Source organism: Biomphalaria glabrata, chromosome 11, assembly GCF_947242115.1.
Source record: "Biomphalaria glabrata chromosome 11, xgBioGlab47.1, whole genome shotgun sequence".
Lineage (NCBI taxonomy): Eukaryota > Metazoa > Mollusca > Gastropoda > Planorbidae > Biomphalaria > Biomphalaria glabrata.
This window is the reverse complement of record NC_074721.1, coordinates 16681980-16704915: the sequence shown is the minus strand read 5'-3', so window position 1 is coordinate 16704915 and position 22936 is coordinate 16681980. Positions and strand designations below refer to the sequence as shown.

The following is a 22936-nucleotide window of genomic DNA, read 5'->3' as shown; positions in this document are numbered from 1 at the left end:
TTTATGCTACGATTTTTAAATGTTTAAAATAATTCAGACTCAGTTGTCTGCAACTTATAATAATATAATGTCTTCGATTCAGATGGTTAAGGATGAGTGCAGTGTTTACCATGGCTACGCAAACCCTGATGCGACATGCATATTTTCCCCACATCTGATGCAGAAAAAAAGCCGTTGTCCGCCGGTGGTTAAGCAAAAGCGGGCAGGATATGAACTCGGGTTCAACTACTACAAATTACAACATAAACTACGCAGTACCTCATTTAGGACTAATCAGTAGAATGTATGTAAACTTTAGATTACAGCACTTGGTTTTGGTATCTCTTGAGAAGTATTATAGGAAAATAAGTTCTCGTAGTAAAACATTACTGCTGACAGAGGCGAGACTTAGATGTTTGTCATCAAGAAATTTGGACATGTATCACCGCCTTCAGCGCTGGAAAGAAAGGATAGAAAATAGCTAGGTTATCTATGTATGCCTTGATTCTCAAAGGCCGCAGAGAGAGAGAGAGAGAGAGAGAGAGAGAGAGAGAGAGAGAGAGAGAGAGAGATCAGGATCGAAATAGTTCAAAAAGGAAAAAAAATCATTTAGCCCACTAAGAACTTCTCTTGTGATGTGGTAGGCACAATGGTCGGTTTACTTTTTTTCTACTGCCTTATGACTGGTGGCAAGAATCTTCTATTTTGAAGCCTCGACGATGTCAACAAACCTTATGTTGATGGTTGGCCTACAATAGAATAGTAGCCTAAATTTGAGTAATGTATTGTTATAGCCTTGCCATGCACACCGCCATCCAAGATAGTGCAGAAAGAAGGTGCGCACTATCAGTGACCAGACAAGTCGGATGTTGACAGAGGTGACAAAAACGATTTCCGCCCAAGTTGAGAGCCGAAGTGAAAAGACTGTGTCCGAGAAAGATGATGTTTTATGAACTTGTGATGTCGTGTAAATAAAGATATATGTGCCTCGTTGAGTTGTCTCACTTAAGTTATTACAGTATGATTGCTGCATGGTCGCTAAAATTTCCAAGCGTTAACTTCACAATAAATAGTCGAATTTTTAACATTATCAAGAAGGTCATATAAAGAAAAATCACCGCTGCTAACTAAACGATACACATTCGTATTTGCTGCAAGGGAATGAGCAGAGAGTTTTGTTTTTATAGTACTAAATAGATCAAAAATATATCGTATAGGCCATACATAGCTATTTTCTGTACACCGGATACGCCAAATTTTTAAATAGGTATCCGCCATAGATGAAAACCGCTATGGAATTCGGCTGGTCTCGATGTGACTTCTTCGCTTCACCGCTTTGGTTTTGCACCAGTGGAAGGATTGGGACACAAAGAATAATAGAAAACAAGGAAAACAAAAACACTTGAAAACCCACAAAGCTTATACGAATTGCAATTGTATTAATTAGTTTGCATCAGTCATGTAATTAGACCAAAAACAATAAATCTGCGCGATTAATGCTTTTAGCCTTCTCAATACATTATGACCCTATCACTTATCTGGACCAGTTGGGAAAATAAGGGGGGGGGGGGAAAGAAAGGGATATCTTTGTGGATTTGACACCTGAATTCGAATCCTGGTTCTCGCCACCTCGGGCCGACGTGCTAACCACTCTTCTAGTGAGGTATTTATGACTAGAAAAGATCATATATTTATATATTGTTTGTTTCAATTAAGAGCGGCGACCTATTAAGGGGACTAATTCAGCTTATACCACCTCTTCAGGCAAGCACTATTTCTTTTCCTTGTTTGAGAGATGAAACAAAATAATTTACTACCAATAGTTAATTAACTAATTGGTTAATTTGTTTTATTGATTCTTGTGTTGTCAGGTAAAAGAAATAATTGTGCAAAATTTCAGCTTGATCCGAGATTAATGTGGGAGGAACATGTATAAACTTTTTACTAGACACACAGATTGATAGACATACAAACAGACCGGCGGACAGATTTAGATATAACTTTGTAAAGAAAAATGTATTTAAAAAAATTAATAATAAAATCGTAACTTATGCGCATCATTTTATTAGTCGCACCATTCAGCATTAAAACAGACAAAATAGAAAATAAAACTAAAACTTATATTTCTAAACTATGTTATGTTATTTCAACACTAAGTCTAGAAGGTAGACAAAACTTAACGATTATGGAAGCCCACTGTTCTAGCACATAGATCTAGTAAAAGTGAAACTAAAACAGATGTTGGTGAAGACAGTTGTCTATTGGATCCTATTAGGTGCAGCCACTTGCTATTTACACCCTGTACGGCAAGCCATCAATTAGTCAATTAGTATTGTATTCAATTATTATAAAATAATAACTCATCTTGATTCTAGTCATTCTAGATCTATTTTAAATGTTATACATACATACTAATTACTAGGACTCAAGAATATAGATATTTAGTTTTACTAAGTAGTCACAGGCCTATAGGTCCTAGATATAAAGCAAGGTATAGAGTCTAGACGGTGTAGATGTAGGTATTCAGATCACTCTAGAAATAGGTATTTATATCAATCTAGATTTAGGTATTCATATCAATCTAGATTTAGGTTTTTAGATCTATCTAGATTTAGTTATTCAGATAATCTAGATTTAGGTATTCAGATAATCTAGATTTAGGCATTCAGATCAATATAGATGCAATGCCGACAACATGCGCAGAAGACAAGAAGAAAAGTTAAACAGACTTCCCGGCGGACAACTTGTCTGCATAAGTTGATCAGTTGTGTCAAAATATGCCGGTTGTGACTGGGTAGCGTAGCAATGTGAAACACTGACATCACTTCTATTCTATGTTCTCAATGTGCACAGTGCTCGAGAAAGAGGTGGCCTACGGCGAGGTCACGAGCTGACAAGAAGAATGTATTATTGCATACTTTGCTATTTGTAATTTGTACTAGACCTCTTTTCTCCCCCTCCCCCACCCTCAAAGCTGACTCTGAGGAGTTTAACGGACAAACTATGATGACTAGGTTAGACCTACAGGTACTCACATTTATAATAGCATATGCTGTAAGGCAGGCTACTAGTTTATATATATATATATGTATGTCGAATGAATGTAGCCTACTATATATACTTTAACGTGCTTATTTTATCTTGGCTTACTATAAGCACAAAAGTAAAACTATTTCTTATCCATCGTTAGCAGTCAACTTTCTGAAGTTAATTAAACGCATATAAACAAAAAGATCCCGCATAAAAACCATTCTTTGATGTTTCATACATTGTACATACCTCTAACGTTTTCTATTTTTGTGTGTTTTTTTTTTTTTGTTTTTTTATCTAAAAATAAATTAGACCCCTCTTTGAAAACAACAACAACAACCAAACTTCTATTTAACTGGGTAATGCACTGAACACACCAGCACAGACATGTAGGCCTAAGCCTAGATTCTTTAGCAATGTGTAGGCTTTTTATTGTAAACTACAATCACGAATAATTTACTTCTCCACAGAGCTGTAGACTATTTGAACATTTGAAGAAAATGATTTGTCGAAGTCCCAACCACTTCAGTAATTTGATAGAGAACCGAGATTCATTACAAACAAGGTACGCCAAGATTTTTACAAAGATTATATCAACTCACTCTGTCTGTCTGTCTGTCTGGTAAAAAATGTGTAGCCTACACGTTATTTCACCCACATCCATTCTCGGATGAAGTTGAAACTTTGCAAAATTATTCATTGGCATAAACAAGATATGAAACAAACAAAAAAGTAACCAATTAGTCAATTAATTACTAGTAATTAATTATTTCATTTTATACGAACAAGAGAAACTAATCCTTCGGTATTCATATATATGGCTAATTTTGTTGGGTTTAGTCCCCTTAAATAATTGTGAACGCTATTTCTCTCACACGCATTCTCTGATCAAGTTGAAACTTTAAACAATTATTTATTGTCTCTAACAATGTATGAATTAATGAAAAAAACAACAACTATTGAATTAACTAATGGTACTTAATTATTGTTTAATATAAAATAAGGGAAATAACATTACATGATTGATAGATTTAGTTTTAAGGGCAAAGTTGTTCCACTTTAGATAAGCTTGTTATTTTATCCTGAACAATTTTATTAAATAAATATACTGAAGATACTAAATAAAAATATTTCAAAATGTTTACATTTACATGGTTATTACGTGTCCAACTTATCGTGGACTTGACGTTGTGGTTTTCTTGGCAGCGTTTGTCATTGCTGGAAGTTGGAAGTGGTAATGTGCGTGGTCGAGAGGCTAAGTACGCTTGAACTTGGCTTGGCTAACTATGAATGAGGGCTCGAGGTTCGACACCCGACTCGAGCAGAAATGTGTTTACTGAGCCCCAAAGGCAGCACGGAAAAAACTTCGAGATACCCCCCCTCCCATCATGGACCATAGCGCTCTGAGCATGCTATAAGCATGAAAGTAGCGTTATAAAAAAGCTATAACTTATTTATTAATTACCTCTACTACCTCTAAAATGCACGAGTCTCAAATAACCTTTGACAACCAGTCCAAATACTGGCCTTCACATGTGGCTCAAATGTTGGGACAATAAATCATTGTTTACCACTTACAGGAGAAGGGGCAAAGGCGAGTAGCTTGCGCCTAAATCAGTAATTTCGGGCAGGAGGGGCTCGTTAACCTTGGGTGATGGACTGGTGGCTACCCATCTAGGACAAGGAAAACCTTGCAGCTATGCTAAAAAATGGGAAAGACTTCGGGAGTCAACCCTGAGGGAAAACAAGAAGCCGTTGACCCTTAGGCAGCTTGCAGCACACAGTGTTACACACTGGCAGTGTTACTCGGTGCTTTTCGGTCTTTGAATTTTTCTTTTTGAGAAAAAAGGTTTCGCTGATCAATTATTTCTTTTACCTGAAAAAACAAGTATCAATAAAAAAAACAACAATTAGTTAATTAACTTTTGGTAATTATAGTTTTTGTTTGGTATCTCGAAAAGGGAAAAAAATGTACTTGACTGTTGTGGTGGTATAAGTTGAATTAGTCCCCTTTTTACTTTGTAGAGAGAAAAGTTTGATACTAACAACAGATAACTTTAAAACCTATTTTCATAAGCACTTCCCTTGCACAGTGGTTAGTGTATTGGCTTTAGCCCTCGCGTTCGAAATCAGGTCGTTCAACCTTTTTTTTTTATAAATGCATTGAAAACGCTGTCAAGCTAACATTCACATAAATACCTCCCTCTTTCTCCCCTTCCTCCCTTTCCCAACTGATCCAGATAAGGGATAGGACCAGAGTGAATAGAGAAGACTAAAAGCTTGTGATTGCGCTAAACAAAAACAATTAGTAAAAATATTTGTACTCGCACAGATTTATTATTGTTAGTCTTGGTCTAGATCTATTACAAACGCAACTACATGACTGATCCATAAGATTGTCATAAGAGATGAACAGAAGGCTCTTTGTACTCTAGGCGTGTAAGCCTGCTTGAAGAAATCGTTCTGTCTGGAAGAGGTCCAAGCCAATGCCTATATAAAGCGTTGCTATTTCCAATGTGTCTGACACTCCTGGAGTCCTGTCGCATGAACTAGAATACATGGCCGAAGGCCGACCCCACAAGGACCCCCCGCCATCTTCCTAGGTTTTAACTAGCTAACCGAGCAGCACTCGCCATTAGTGTAACGGTCCCTTGAGGAACGGCATATGGATTATCGACAGGGGCGTGGACGCTCTCTTTCCACTCCCCACCATACAATGGGAAAGCTCTCGCATTGCCTTGGACACCCCCTCAGAAGTCTTGTTTTGCTATTAATTTAGCCTAATCACTTCCTCTAGCGATCGTTTCCACCCGAGTGCCACGCTGAGGCAGAATAGCGTACCCGGGACTGATCCAAACCAATTGATAGATAGAACTACGTTAAATATATGTTGTTTTTTTGTTAAAGTATTTTCTTTTTATTTTTCTTGGTTTAAAATGTAATTAAAGCGTGAGACTATAATTAAGCCCAATGGCGTAGCAGCTTTGTCGCGTGGAGGTTCACTTTTAACTTTCACATTTTAATAAATATAACTACCCTTAACATAAGCTTTGTTTTAAAAAAAAAAGTATTTATATATATTTATTTGATACTAACAACAGCCTTTGATTTCCCGATATGTTTCATCAATAAAACCTTAAGCCTAGTTGTTTTAAAGTTTCTTGTTATTTTTGTCTTTCTTTTAAGACTTTGTCTTACATTGGGGGTGCAGGCAGGGCCGGCCTTAGGCCACTGCAGCCTATGCGGTCGCAGTGGGCCCCGCGCTTTCATAGGCCCCGCGCTAATTCTAAGTGTACATTATTAAATTAAACCATTATAACCCGTATATAAAATAACAGGGTTTTCGCGACCTCCTGATTTTCCAGGGCCTCCAGGAAATCTCATGAAAAGGCAAAATATACGATAAAGTCCTCAACTTTTTTTGAATTTATTCAGATCTCCTGAAGAATAGACGAAATTGACATTTTGGGGTGCCAATAAATAAAAAAGTGGCATTGCGAGCTTTCATTTGATAAAAATTTATTGCAAAGACGAAAGTAGGCCTATTTTCTAATTAAAAAAAAATAATTTCAACATTATGCTTATCCCTAACCAGACTAGGACCCGCGCGATCCGTTAAGGATAGGGCCCCGCAAATGCTAGGGCCGGCCCTGGGTGCAGGTGTCTAGTGACAGTATCATTAGAAATGTAGCAGTACTTGTATAGCTATGAAGTTACTTCCCAAACTGATATTTTACAAAGCTCATTCCAGGACGATCTACCAACAGAATATTTGACGTCATTGAAGACACTGGCCTACAGAAACATAACTAAGCTAGTTCCTCACGGCACCGTCTGCGCAGGACCGGATGCGGAGAGTCAGAGGTGGATAATGGTGCGTTGCTGGCAAGGGATTTGGAAGGATGCTGGTATATATTATTATTATTATAAACATAAATATAATCAGTTGCATAATATACAGAACAATAAAACAACAACACAAGAAGCATTTTCCTAATAGAAGTAGAAGAATTACAAAAATGGGAATCATATTGGAGCATGTCTTTCCACCCAGAAAAATGGTCAGTAAGTAAAAGTAAAAATAACAGCAAAACTAAAACAAACAAGCTTTTAAAATTTTTTTTTTTGTTTAAATAAAGGGAACGATCTGAATTCGAACTTGTGGGCTAACGCGATAACCACTCTGCTAGACTCTATGAACATGGAAGATTGTAGAGTTATCTATTGTTTCTATTTCATGTTTGTGTTCATTAAGCCTGAGATGGCAGCCTAATATAAAGGGGAATAATTCAAGGACCCCTCTCCGGACAATGATCTCAAAGTCATGACAGACCCAGTAACTGCAGAGGAGGTTACCATGTCCATTGCAGTGTTAAAGAACAACAAAGCACCAGGGCTAGACATGATATCAGCAGAAATGCTAAAACATGGGGGGGGGGGCAGTGCATTGTTAACAGAATGACTGATCTCTTAGATCTCTGTAGGCGAACTTCTAAAGTCCCTGAGGACTGGCAAAAAGGAGTGACTTGGCAGACTGCAACAACTGGAGGGGCATTACTCTCCTCTCTGTCCCAGTCAAAGTTTTCAGCACTGTTTTGTTGAGACGGCTTCAACAGTCTGTAGATGAGAGACTCAGAGAAGAACAGACAGGGTTCCGAAGAGACAGATCATGTGCAGAGCAGATCTTCGTTCTACGAAATATCATAGATCAAAGTCATGAGTACCAAAAACGGCTAACGATCAGTTTCGTAGACTTAAGAAAGCGTTTGATAGTGTCCACCGAGAATCACTATGGAAAATAGCAAGAGAATATGGCATCCCAGAAAAATTCGTTCAGATCCTACGACACCTATACAGTCAATCTAGTTGATGCATTAAAACAGAAGAAGGACCAACCGAGTTTTTTTTAGCATCGTCTACATAATGAGGAGAGCAATGAACCAGACTGCCTTAGGTATTCCATGGTGTGAACAAAATCGAATAGCGGACTTGGATTTTGTCGATGACGTTGCACTACTCGGGGCTACAAATGAAAGCATACAAGAAATGAAGGAGAGCCTAGATAGAGAGGCACCCAAAATTGGCCTCCGCATAAACTTGGATAAGAGTTAAATTTTGCGAGTGGGATATAAGGCAAAGGGTGCCCCCGTCAGAATGTTTGAAGAGCTGGACAAGTTCACATACCTTGGCAGCATCAAATGATGGGGATGCCTACCATGATGTAGCGTACCGAATAGGAAAGGCGGGGAGCATTTTCCAAAGGCTGCAGCCTATTTGGACAAACCAAGCTATTGGACAAAAATACACCTTCTCAACACAATCGTCATCCCACAGCAACATATGCATGCGAAATATGGAAGCCATCTGTGAAAATTGAGAGAAGACTAAATGTGGCTCAACAAAGATGGATGGCTGAGGCTGATTTTGGGAGTCAGTTACACAGATCGGGTCTCAAACGAGGCAACCCTATGTCCAACTGGGAGTTGAACACTTAGAGAGGTTGTGACAGATCGTCACAGTAGGTTTGCGGGACATGTTCTACGACAAAATGAACTACGTATACCAAGAGTTGCGATGACATGGAGGCCAATACGAGGAAAGCGCAAACAGGGACGTCCTCGTATTACTTGGCGCCATACCTTCATGGAGGACCTCAGAACAGTGGACACCAAGTGGGAGGAGGCCTCAGACATTGCCAGTGACAGATCTTTGAGGAGAAAGCTTGCCGCCCAATGCGCCGAACGTCGCGGGAGGACCTAAGTCTAAGTAAGTACATCAGCTAAATTTCCAGCTTGATCCGAGATTGGGTGTCGGAGAAATAACGTGTACTACTTTTGGCAAGACAGACACACAGACAGACAAATTGAGTTGATATAAGCTTTATAATAAAACTTACTTGTATATTCATGATAAACCAGATACACTGACTATATACTAAATGAACAGTTATCATGGTATCACAATATTGATGAAATTAAAAAAAAATCAAACAAAACGTTAGTGCTTATTTTAAGAAATGTTTACAAAACAAACAAGAACATCAAACTAAAATACTACTTAAACTTGGTTTAGACCAATTAAAGAATATATGTCCTCTGTTTGAGACCCCCCCCCCCCAAATCAAGAAAGCATTAAGAAACTTAAAACAATCGCAAAATAAAGTATTAAGATTTATGAAAAAACGAATATTCGCTTTTGATAAGAGTGACAACATTTGTAAAATCACTAAATTTAGAGACACTTCAGGGCAGAAATATAAAAAATTAATGAAGCAATAATTCATAAAATAAAGAACCGTATTTTACAAGTAAAAAAAACAACATACTCAAGACAAAGAGATGAAGGCGAGCAGGGTGTCATGTGATCAGCACAACGGTCAACAGCAGTTACTTTCCCCAACTAAAGTCAGTTACCCATTAGAGTTGGATGGACTCAGGGGCGCCCAAAATTTAAAATCCCATTCTTCACCGAGATTCGAACCCAGGACCCCAGGTTCGTAAGCCAAGCGCTTAACCACTCAGTCACCCCAGACCCTTATTCCACATGCTAGGACCAATTCATACTAGTGCTCCTTCTTCCATAGTACCATAAGGGCATGGGATAGATTTCCTGAATCACATTGGAAAACTAATGACTTACAAGCTTGACTAAATTAACACTTGGATATTTCGTAGTAGTGAAAATCTAAGTTGTCAAGTCAATACAAATGAAAAAGATGTCAAGTCAGATTCTATTTGAAAAAGTTGTCAAGTTAATACTATTTGCAAAAGTTGCCAAGTCAATACTATTTGCAAAAGTTGCCTAGTCAATACTATTAAAAAATCAACACTCTGGCTGGCAAAACGGAGAAACTCCTCAACACTGTGAAGAGACGGTCTTATTGTATGAAATGACTCACTGTCAAAAGTCATCCTTAAAGGTACAGTGGAGGAACACATACCTTTTCAGTCCGAGGTCGTCACAGGTAGAGAACTAAGATTGAATCCGAACAGAAATGACATTCTCCAGAGGATTATAAGAGATGAATATTCACATTTGAGAAGAGTTACAAGAGTTTCCAAAACCTAGAGACACCCAAAGGCGGTACAATAATTAGAAATAATAGCCTACATATAATACTGAACCAAAATTTACGAATTCAAAAATACAACTTAATATAAAATACTCTGAAAGACATAAAGATAAAGGTTCATTTCTTACTTCCTAGGTTAGGTCGAATTCATATTAGTGCGCTTTCTTTCCTAGTAGGCTACTATTGTAGCATGGAAAGGGTTAACTTAGTTATCTATGTCAGCAAAAACAACTTATGACTTCGTAGATTTAAGTCTCTAATTTACGTCTATTAAGTCTCTCATTTAAGTCTCTAATTTACGTCTCTTAAATCTCTCATTTAATTCTCTAATTTACGTCTCTCAAGTCTCTAATTTGTCTCTAATTTACGTCTCTTAAGTCTCTCATTTAAGTCTATGAACTTTTAAAGTCTTCTACTTAAGTCTCTAATTTAAATCAATAACAAGCACGACAAAATTTTGAAGGAAAGTTTGTAATGTATAAAATACGACAATAAGATAGCAAGGACAAGGTGATTCTAGCCTTAACTTCAACTTGCATCTCAAAGCACACCCGATATCTTTGCCATCACTGTCTCATCCAATTCCATTGAAACCTTTTTGTTTGGAACAGATCCAACAACCACGCGACAGAGTTTGAAAAACAAGCGGAAACGTTCTGAGTACATAGGGGCAGAAGGAGCTTCCTCGGGACAAACAGAGCACGTGAAAACGCTTCATTACCGATGTGAGAACCGCTGTGATACGGGATGGTGGCACTATTGTCAGAACATGTGCTGGATTAACCGTGAGTAGTGTCATTGAAAGCCTGACAACTGTGTATAGATCTCTATTAAGCTCTGTCTGTTTTCTAGATGGTGTTTTTGTGCTGTTGTTGTTGGCCTCCTTCAGCCGTAGAACGACTAGGGTTCATCTCTTAAAACACTTGTTTCATGTGACAGTTAAGCCTACTCTCGAGAGAGATATTCCCGTCCCCATGTAGCGCAGGTTAAGGCGGGGGTTCACTTTAGTGGTAGAGGAACCAGCCATTTTTCGTTTGGCACGTTTTTCTTTCATAGCCGAGGCCAAAGCTGTTTCGAGACTAATAAAATGTATTACAAATAATATCTCGAAGTTACATCAGTGCTCTACATTTGTAATACTTACAATATTCAGAATGGCTTGGATGAATTTATATACTAAAAAGAAATAAGTTCTTTTGTTAACTTGTTTCCATAATGATAATTATTTTAAAAAATGTTTATATGTATAGACATTTTATTTCCAAACACTGTAACCTCGCGTTTCTCAGCCTGCGGTGGCATAGTGCACGATAGGAGCACGAAGGCCAAGGCCGTCATTTTTTTCAGACAGAAAAAAGTCTGTTGCATTTGGATCGTAACTATTGCTTCATATTTAAGACTACTACTATTATTCACAATATTTCCATAGTAAAAAAAATGAAATTAATAATTTCAGAGACTTCTTATCATTTTATAATAAGACCCTTTAATACCTCGTTTTTTTGTTATAAGCGTCTGCAATAATATTGACTCAAAGCCCTCTTTGATAAGACTTATTAATGTTTCTGTCATGTGAGTCTACCAGATCTACTAGCTCGCAATCACTCCTCATGGCGTGAAGCTGTGAGTCTCGGAGTCTCGAGATTTGAAGCAAGAAGAGTGGCCAGGGTGAAAGAGCGCCGAACCAACAACAATTTGAGAGAAGAAGCTGGCCTATCTGCAACTGACCAAACCTACCCATGCCACGTATGCGACCGGCTTTTTAAAGCGAGGATTGGACTTTACAGTCATCTTCAAGTCCATAGGGTATGACAAATGTGCTCGTCTTCGATCACGAAAGAGGAGCTAAAGATAGACCCGTCTTTCTTAGATCAGAATGGTCGAATCTTTCATGAGTACCTAAATATCATTCTGAATTTCTAATGACTTTTTAAAATTTAATAACAAAAAACAAATGTTTTGCAACGATCATGCCCATTACAAACGTATGTACCTAACATGTGTCTGAAATATCTTGACACTCCCCTTCCTGCTATTTGTCTATTGGGCTCGTTTTTTAAAACCTGTTATCAAATTAACTAAGCGATATAAACACCAGGAGAAGGCATTGCTGCAGCACAAAATGTAGGGAAAAACTTAATACCCGGATTTCTTCTGCTTTTAAACAATGAAATGCACTTTGATGCATGCTTACACATGTGTATTCAGAGACGTAGAGACGAAGGCGATTCACTTATTTTGAGCACCTTCAAGACGACGTGAACACTCAGGATGTTTCAGTTTTTTGTCTCGACTGACGAAGTCTACAATGAAAAAAACGTAAACAGAACAACGCAAACACAATAGCGCTCGCATACGTGGCATGGGTAGGCAGGGCCGGCCATAGCGATTGCAGGGCCCTATGCGAAACGGATTGCGCATGGCATAGTCTGGGTAGGGATAAGCGTAATGTCAAAATTAAGATATTTTTTAAAATTAGAAAATAATTTTTTTATTAAATGAAAGCTCACATGCTGTTTTTATTTTAATAATTTCAGGAGATTTTCAGAACTTTTTCGTAAATTTTGCCTTTTCAGAATATTTCCTGAATGCTCTTGAAAATCAGGAGACCACTGAAACCTTGTTTTTATATATGTTAGAATTGTTTTATTTAATAATTTACTCTTAGAATTAGCGCGGGGCCTATGAAAGCGCGGGGCCCACTGCGACTGCATAGGTTGCAGTGGCCTAAGGCCGGCCATGTGGTTAGGTTTGGCTTCTTCTCTCAGCTTTTTGTTGGTTCGGCGCTCTTTAACCCTGGAAGACCTTTTCACTTGATAACAGAAAGATACTTTGTAGGTAGAGAAAACATTCTTCCATGAGTACAGAGACAAACTTGATTAGAGGAGACATAAGTTCAGTCTCTGTTCAATTGATCTTGTCTGAATTTTGTTCGAGATTTCATTCTTGTCCAATGACTCATTTTCCCCCTCTTTGTTCTGTCAGGTAGAAGGGATGTCCCACCAACAATCAACTGCCCGTCAATAAATGATTTCACCGTAGAGTTTGGCAAACAAGACGTTGTAAGTGTGACACAGAGACGTTGAACATAACACACCATGGAGTCTTAACGTGACACATGTCGTGGTGTCTTCACGTGACAGTGATAGGTCTTCATGTGAATATGTTGTCCTAACGTAGCATAGTGTTGAGTATGAATGTATAATTGTTGAAGTCTTAACAGATCATATTGTTGGGTTTTAATATGACATTTTATGGTGTTTTAACGTGACATAATTTTTAGTCTTAAAGGAGCGATTTCGTCTTTTTACAACGCTCATATCAACTTACTCTGTCTGGTCAAAAGTTTGTACACGTTATTTCTTCCGTACCTAATCTCTGATCAAGCTGACATTTAAAAAAAAAATTATTATTTTATAATTATCTATTTTACCTGACAAAACAAGAATCAATACGGACGGACAGGCCGCTTATAATTATATTCCACTTTCGGGGTACGCTAAAAATAATCAATTAGTTAACTTATTACTGGTTATTCATTATTTTGTTTGGTATCGAACAAGAGAAATAAATTATTCTGATATTGAATAAGACCCCTTTATACTTTGTAGGTAGCCGCTTTGAAGTTTAAAGCTAACAATAGATAACTAACTATAAAACCTTGTATTTTCAAAAGTGATGATTAGTGTGTTGGCTTGAGGAGGTTTGAGGAGGATTGAACTGAAATTCGCATTCAGTTTTAAACTTTTTTTTTTATAAATGCATTTAAAAAGTGATCACGGTAACATTTTCAAGATATTCAGTTTCTTTCTCCCCTCCCCCACCCCCATTTCCCAACTGGTCCAGACAAGGGATAAGATCACAACGTAGTGAGAAAGCTAAAAGCAGGAAATTGCTATAAACAAAAACAATTGGTAAAAAGAATTCTAATCGCACATATTTATTATTGCTATTCTAGATCGATTACAAATTTAATTAAATGACTGATCCAAACTAATTAATAGAACTACGCTTACTATAAACATTGCATTTGTTAAAGTATATTTTTTAAAAATACTTTCTTGTTTTAAAATGTAACTAGAGACTATAATTAAGCCCAACAGAGTAGTAGTAGCGTGGAGGTTCACTTGTCCAGCAACTTATGGTGACCTATAAGGGCCATGGCAAGCTAGACGTTTGTTAAAAAAAGACGTACACACATTGAGTGTAACGGCACTGTTACTTGTAAAAGTTGGAAAGCCCACGTCCTTAAATATGTATTTCCAAAAGTATTAATACATACAGAGTGTCAAACCCACGGCTCTTACTTCTAGCTTCATAGTCTTGAACTTAGGCCAATGGGTACCGTGCTACGCCACTGTTTAAAATTACAAAGTTAATCCTATTCTCTTGTTTCTCTGTTAGAGAGTCACCTGGAGAAAGCCAAGTGCTCACGACGAAGAAGATGGTAATGTGATGTACGTACGTATGGAATAAAATCATTGTCTGATACAATTTTATGACATAGAAAACTCTTTGTATTCAAATATGAATATCTGAATTGTATACTTTTGGATGACATTCTGTGACAGGTGGGGAAATGTGACGTGTGTTTGGCGCGTTTATTGTCTAGGGGATGATTATTTTTAAAGCTATCACACACCAACATATCAGCATATGAATCGGGAGCAGACACGCAACGAGACAAGCAATGAAAGATAGATACAAAAGTTAAAAATGAAGAATATTTATTTACATAAATATACATATAAGAATAAAAAGGGGGAGGGTTTGCATCTATCTCCAAATAATACTAGATTTAATCATCACTCTTGCACCTAATAAGAGAGTATGTCACTTTGTCCTCTGACTTAGCTGTTTGTCCTGTTGATGTCGCAGCTGGCTGTGTCCTGGCTTGAGGTTCTGCAGCTGGAGGTGGCGCTCTAGCGGATAGAGGGACGCCGGTGGTATAGTTCTTATGGAGTCTCAATCCTAAGTTCCAATATCTGTAGTGGGCACAGTAGGGCGGGTGGCCGGCTACCGTGGGCACAAGTGTACTGCGGGCAGAGCTGATCTGCCGTGGGCAGCGTAGTTGACAGGATATGTCCCGTGAGTTGCAGAGGGTTGGCGTAGCTATGACGTCTCGCACAGACCTGAGTCTATAGGGACGTCGCACCTAATAGGTTGACAGGTGGGCTGTCGAATAGGCGGGCAAGGCCGATAGCGCCAAGTAGTAGAGTTGAGTAGATCTCAGTAGGCAAGTGCAGTGCCGAATAGCACTAAGCACATAAATAGGCAGGTAAGTAGGCAGACACCTGAGGGAGGCTGCGGATAAATAAAGACAAGTTAGGACATGTCTCTCATGCATCTTATCGATGCCCTCGACTGAGGTGCATTCGTCAGATTGGTAGAATTGCTTTAGAGCACAGTGGGGAGATGATGACAAATGGGATTTGGAAAATAGATGGCAGATAGTAGCAATATAGAAATGTACATAAAAGGGGAAATAATAATCTCAAATAAACAACACAGGTGGATAGAGAAAGAAAGGGGGGGTTGAAATGGGCGGTGGTCAGTGACCAAGACGGTTTGTTTACATACGACCGTCGATCGAGAAAAATGGAGCGCGCTTGAATGGAGAGGGTGTCCGTTCAAGCGGTGCAACTCTCGTTAGAGTGAAATGACTACAGGGGAGATAATTCAATACAGGGGAGATAACTCATAACTCTTCTCTAGACGCAGTATTAGTGCGCTAGTAAAATTATCAAGGCGGTCAACCGAGATAAATGAAATAAAATAAGATGTACAAATATATACATGGTTGCATCAACGATCAATTGAGCAACGTAGCATTAATAGATTAATGCAATACATAAAATATACATTAGCCATGTTCATGTTTTCTACTTACGACAGTGAGAAATACACAATGCACTAATTAAATATAAATGAAATAATAAACTACACATGATAATATCCAATGGAAATAGCACAAAAGTAATTAAGATGGAACTTGTGATTACGTTCGGCTTACCACCAGGCATTCCTCTAGGAGTGAGAATAAATGATATAGTCCAGACTCGATAGCTCAGCTCGAATGAGAAAGAGAGAGTCTGACTTGATTTAATTTACCTTATATACAGGCCTGGAAAATGTGGGCGGAAACAGGAAATGTCCTAGGCTTAGAATTATCTTACACGTGGGTGAATTAGACTTGAGATGGGAGTCGCACATTGGTACGTCGAGAGGCGCTTTGACTCGAGTAATCTCCTAGATCAAAGAGACGTAGGTGAAAAGGGGGGGGGAGGATTGACTTGCATTCCACACAAGGTGGTGTCCACTGCGGCTGTCAGACATCCTGCCGATAAGATCAAAGAGTCTGTGTGTATCTTTGCCCCGGTCAAGGGAAGATAAATCGAAAGACGTGGCCTATCTATCTCCAATGTGGTCAACTAAGTCTAGCCTGGAGCGGAAAAGGTGGTGCGGGTGAAGAATTTGGGGGTAGGGTGGGGAAATAATTAAAATAAAATAAATAAATGAAGATAAATAATAATTAATGCTGTGATAAATTTGAGTGACTGTGACAGCGAGTTTTTGACTTGTCACACATTCAACTAACTTGTGTTTCTGTATATCTTGTGCATTACTTTTGAGAACCCTTCCGAAATATCATCTACCTTTAACAACAATTAACTCTATCCCTTCTACTCGAACATATACTTTAGCAACCATCTACCTTAACTACCTTTAACTTGATCACATATACTTAAACAACCATTAACTCTATCACGTCTACTTTGGCAGCTATAGACAATACCAACGACCTTAACAACCATTAACTCAATCACATCTACTTTGGCAGCTATAGACTCCATCCCAACGACCTTAACAACCATTAGCTCTATCACATCTACTTTGGCAGCTATAGACAATACCAACGACCTTAACAACCATTAACTCAATCACATCTACTTTGGCAGCTATAGACTCCATCCCAACGACCTTAACAACCATTAACTCTATCACATCTACTTTGGCAGCTATAGACAATACCAACGACCGTAACAACCTTTAGCTTCATCTAAATAATCATTAATCTAACCACGTCTACTTAGTCATTCGCTCAGTGAGTCATATCTACATTGTCACTTATTCAGTCAATCCAGTGATGCCCAACCTATTTCGACCTGCGGGCCATTTTCACTTCCGACACTCGTGTCGTGGGCCACATAACAGAAAAGGTACAAAAACGAAAGGAAATTGACCTGGAACAATTTTATTAAAAACCTTTGGCCCTAGTACTTACATAAATGAATGGGATATTTGAAGTTGTCTTTGGTTTTACGTGTCGGAAAATGGCTTCACGTCTCTACTTAAAATGTGAATATCATTCACAGGTCAAAGCAAGAATGGCGCCATATTCGTTTTATATGTTGTTTAAAAAAAAAAACAGCTACACTTTCTTTACAAAACAAATATACTGGATTATTATCATTTTCCACAAAAAAGTAAAGATCCGTTCACTTTTTCCAGTGTCCACTTGTCATTTCGTCGTCTCTCCTAGTTCCCACTTTAAAAGTCATAATACCAATCTATCAGAGAAAAAGTGAGGACCTAACGTAGGTAAAGATACGTTTTTCAATCTTTTTTTCTTTTGGAGGGTGGGGATTTCTACAATTTGTGCCGACGGTTCGGCAGGCCGGATTGAACCACGTCGCGGGCCAGATCTGGCCAGTGGGCCGTATTTTGGGCATCACTGATTTAATCAATCAAATCTAGTCTATTACTCATTCACTCAACCAATCACACCAACTTTGTCCGTCATTCACACAATCAGTAACATTTATTGTGTTACTCATTTTCTCAGTCACATTTCCTTTCTCTCAGTCACTTCTCCTTTCTCTCAGTCACATCTCCTTTCAGTCACATCTCCTTTCTTTCAGTCAAATCTCCTTTCTCTCAGTCATATCTCCTCTCTCCCAGTCACATCTCCTTTCGTCACATATCCTTTCTCTCAGTCACATCTCCTTTCTCCCAGCCACATCTCCTTTCTCCCAGTCACGTATATTTTCTAAGAGTCCCCCGCATTCATTCTTCTTGTTAGACCTTCTGATTGATTGGCTCACCAGCTTTTCCATTCTCTTACACTGATTCACTTTTCAGACCTCGAAAAACCGCCGGTCCTGAAATAGGGAGTTATCAGAAGGACGGCAATTACCTGGTGGCCTATGAAGCCAAAGATTCAAAGGGGAACACGGCCTACTGCAGTGTGTCTTTTAATGTCTACGGTAAGAAGTGTCACTTCTGGACAATCAATCATTAGTTTTATAATTATATTCAAACAAGTAAACAACAACAATTAACAATTGGTTTCATTAACAACACCAAGACTTTAAAATAATGACTTTTATTAAGCAGACTAATAAGATTAAAAAATACAATTACATTATGTATGAATCTTTGTTTCACATATCTCGGATGTTCCTTCAGATTATTATATCCTAGTCCAAACCTAGCCTAAAAGACATTGACCGACGACATTTTTTTTAGCATTTTATTTAATAAAATAATTCCGAATGACGTCAAACGAAAACATTGTTCAGTACATCACAAGGCCTAGTTAGACTAAAAAATGTATTTTTCAAAAAGAGATAATTGACAAGGGTTGATAAAACATTTTGCACGAGTTCTTATAGCATTTCGTTTACAGAATTCATTCCGAATGGCGTCAAAAAAATTTATAGACATTGGCATACGAGTTCTTAAAGCATTTAATTAATAAAATCATTTCGAATGACGTCAGACCAATGTAATAGCAATCTATATCTATATCTTTATTTATACATCTATATTGTTACAAATGAACAGTGATAGGTAGAGGTCAACATATGACCCCGGCGAGATGACACAGCAGCTAGTGTTCCCTGGAATCTACATGTACAAACAAAGACAGGATGTGACGTGTCCACACGTGTTGTTCCAGGGCACGAACAGATCTAAGTAGGGGGACAGTTACTAATGAACAGTGACAGATAAAGGTCACTACGTGTGACCCCGACTTGATGACACTGCAGCGAGTGTTTTCTGGAATCTACATGTATAAATAAAGACTGGATGTGACGTTTCCTGACATGTTATTCCAGAGGATACTAGGAGTGTTTGTGCAACTTTGGACAAGCGATTAGGGACTCTATATAAGCCAGAGAGTTAATGTGAAAGTCAGTCGTATGGAGTCGTGAGTGAGCTGTTACAGTCGATACAGACTATGTAAGACGTGTGCGGCCCTGTGGAAGAGAAATGTGTACGACTCGATGCAAGTTAACTAGGGTAGAGTTAACTGGAGTGGACTACTGTCGTTAAAGTCTATACAGCGAACTACAGTGGACTTGAGCCGTTACAGTCGATACAGTCGATGTAAGACGTGTGCGGCTCTGATTCGGTAGACTTGAGTACGACTTGGTTCAGCTTTGGGAGACCTGGAGCGACACTGGGAAGTGTGTCGTTGGTCTGTTCTGTGGAATACGGCTCGAGGAAAGTTGAGAAGAGATGAATTGCAACGAAGTGAAGAGATGAATTGCAACGAAGTATAGCTAACTGTAAACTGACAGATATTGTACAGTCTTCTACGCTACATGTTACAGTAACGAATTGTTAGAGTTAATAGTCATTAAAGTTATATGAAACTGAAAGTTTAGTTGTCAAGTTCTTTGCTGTGTTTTTATTTGTGTGCCAACTAATACATCTAGCCAGAAGATTCAGAAATACGTAACAATATCTTTCTCTCTATATATATCAATATAGATAGATAGCTATATAAATAGATAGATATACATTGCTATTACATATAATCCCAGAACAACCTAATACGGATATTTAAATTTCTGAGATGATTTAGCATTAAAGTTATATCTACCATAATTTAGAAGAGAGATTTTTATATAATTCTTTGGTATTAAGAAGTTGCTTTCCTTAAAAATCCGGAACTCAATATTAAATTTAAAATAATAAAATATCCGGAAAAACCGAATTTCAATAATGAGTTTTTCGCAACGTTTTAGCAAGAAAATTAATTGTTATATAGATCTATTTAAGAAGAGCGATATTATTCATTTGGCGTAACTAGAATTTTCATAAAAATTCGGAACAATATTTAAATTTTAGCGACGATTGACAAGTAAATTGCAGTAATATAGGTCAGAGCAGTTTCAGACCATTTACATCATTTAGAAATAAGTTATTTATGTTAAAAATCAAACTGCTAATTTTGTATTATGAGCTTTGTAAGATGTTTAAGCAAGAAAAATAAAAGTAATTTAAGTTAAAAGAGCGATACTAAGCATTCATCGCATTCATTTGCTTTTCACAAAAACATCTGGAACAACGGGGCAATTAAAATGAAATCTGATTATTTAAAACTTGTTGAGAAGTGAATGTAATATCCAACGGCAGTGGATAGCACTCTGACTGCAAGAAAGTTGTTGCATTGAAAGTCATTTAAAAAAATGTACTTGACATTCACACACATAGCTAACACCTCACTTTTATTAACACACATTAATCTTTACTTTTAGAATTAGTAACTAGTGAACCAAAAAATACTAATTAATGTTTATATTTATTGTGAACATTTCTTCTACAATCTACAGACGAGTTTTAATAAGTGATACATTTTTTTTCTTCGTTAACGTATTGTTAAGATAATCACCCTTAGGCTACCTTATGTATTGCTTTAGAAGTGGGGTATTTTAAACCAAAAAAAAAAATAGCTTGCATGATTTAAAAAACGGCTTGCTTTTAGAAAGCACAAAAAATAGTTTTTTCACCTAAACTTTGCAAGCTACAACGCATGGTGAAATGTGGGTTTTCAATTTTCTTCTAGTTTGAGTTGACAGACGGACATTTTACACAAACTTAATAGCGGCTTTTCCGTTACAGCGGCCCCTAAAAATGGAAAAAAAAGGTTCTGTTTTTTTTCTCTTAAAATAAGATTTGAGTAGGTGTATTCTTATTTTAATCTGTAACTTTCGAAATTTCTCACGCCTCTGATATTATGAAAATGTGTTATCTTTCTTAGTATCTCACTTAGTAATAATCATATATAGTTTGTTCATCTTAATGCGACGACGACCACTTCTGTCATGCACTGTGGCTGATAGATTTGCTCTACATTTTTGTTCCTTTTCATGAGGCTGTTGAGGCCTATGTGAGCCTGAAATGTTCCGCTGGCACTCGGTAGTTATACCCCATGTTTCACTAGCACTGTCATTATGTTTGTCTTCAGCGAGTCACTGCCCCAATCCCGACAGTAACAGTCTGTATTTCCTGCATCACGGAACGGTGAACTGCACAAAGAGTAATCTGGTTGGCTCCGTCTGCTTCTTCTACTGTGACGCCAACTATGAATTGAAAGGTCACAAGTCATCCAGCTGTTTACAAGATGAGACTTGGAGCTCACCCAACAAGCCGGACTGTGTTGGTACGTTGCGAAAGTAACACATTTAAAATCAAGAAAAATATAACAAAAATAAACTTAAACAAGATTACAAAGAGAGTTTGTGTTACACAAACTCAGAGGCGGCCCCCGTCGAAGTCGGATCCCTGTCGGATCTGCATATTCGCAAATAATATTCAAGAAGTGATTTAATTTTGATGTAAAATGTTTTACATGTTTCGGATGTTCCTTCAGAGTTGAAGATAATTACTTCCTAGTCCAAACCCCCCGCAGGACGACGGGGGATGGGAGCGGGCAGGGTTTGAACCCTGGACCATCCATAAATCTGAACGACAGTCTAGCGCGAAAACCGCACGACCAGGCAGCCATCCGATGGTCAAAAGTAATAATGTTTCAAAGATTCATTTGCCGTAAATTTAAATTTAAATTAAATAAAAAAATAGTAGATTAGTTTTAGTATATTAAAACATTACAATATTGATCAAAACGTTTGGAAATGAAAATCTACACTTTTTTTTTACACTTTAAGTTTAGAAATTGAAATTCTACATCTTAATCTAGTCTATTTTAGTCTAAACTAGATCTACAAATTCTAGATATAGACTCTAAAATAATTTTAATTAGAATATAAATCCAGATCTAGATATACTGTAATAAAAATCTAGATCTAGTTTAAAAAATCTAGATTAGATCTAAATCAAGATATCATTCCTTTTTTAAACGCGAGTCACATAACGAGGCTTAATAAACATTACTATACCGAGTTCTTTTTTCAATTCATTTGAAGAATTAATTCCATATGACGTCAGAGAAAAAAAAAACACTACGTCACACGGCCTAGCTAGACTAAAAATCGCCTTCATCGATACGAGCCATTTATCCGAGTGTTCATTGACTTTGGTGCAACGAGTGCGTTCTTTAAGCATTTCATTTAAAGAATTCATTCCATATGACGTCAAAGGAAAAAAAAACACTACGTCACACGACCTAGCTAGAATAAAAATCGCCTTTATCATTACGAGCCATTTATCGAGTGTTCATAGACATTGGTGCACCGAGTGCGTTCTTTTAGCATTTCTTTTAAAGAATTCATTCCATATGACGTCAAAGGAAAAAAAAAACACTACGTCACACGGCTTAGTTAGACTAAAATATGTTTTTATTAATACAAGCAATTTTTCGAGGGTTAATAGACATTGGTGCACCGAGTGCGTTCTTTTAACATTACATTTAAAGAGTCCATTCATATGACGTCAAAGAAAAAAAATTCCATTACCTCACAATAGGCTAGTACCGGTACCATAAAAAAAATGTCTTTATTTACACGAGATATTTAACGAGGGTTCATAGACATTGGTGCACTGAGTTCTAATAGAATTTATTTAAAAAGGATCAAAGCCGCATTGCTTTTGCGTTTTGTCTGT

At 37.6% G+C, this 22936-nt stretch overlaps 1 protein-coding gene across 2 annotated transcripts in view; it reads left to right on the top strand.

Moving 5' to 3' along the window:
- The first annotated feature begins 2102 nt into the window (after positions 1 to 2102).
- LOC106051822 (uncharacterized) overlaps positions 2103 to 22936 on the top strand; it is a 115130-nt gene continuing 94296 nt past the window's right edge. The window contains exons 1-8 of one of the 2 annotated variants that reach the window (XM_056004216.1): positions 2103 to 2280; positions 3480 to 3574; positions 6751 to 6917; positions 10693 to 10866; positions 13067 to 13143; positions 14486 to 14538; positions 18224 to 18348; positions 21342 to 21536. In XM_056004216.1, the coding sequence (XP_055860191.1) occupies positions 2218 to 2280; positions 3480 to 3574; positions 6751 to 6917; positions 10693 to 10866; positions 13067 to 13143; positions 14486 to 14538; positions 18224 to 18348; positions 21342 to 21536 (949 nt within the window). In that variant the 5' untranslated portion in view covers positions 2103 to 2217. Of the gene's footprint in view, positions 2281 to 3479; positions 3575 to 6750; positions 6918 to 10692; positions 10867 to 13066; positions 13144 to 14485; positions 14539 to 18223; positions 18349 to 21341; positions 21537 to 22936 lie in introns of those variants that run through there. The other variant, XM_056004217.1, reaches the window with a different exon arrangement.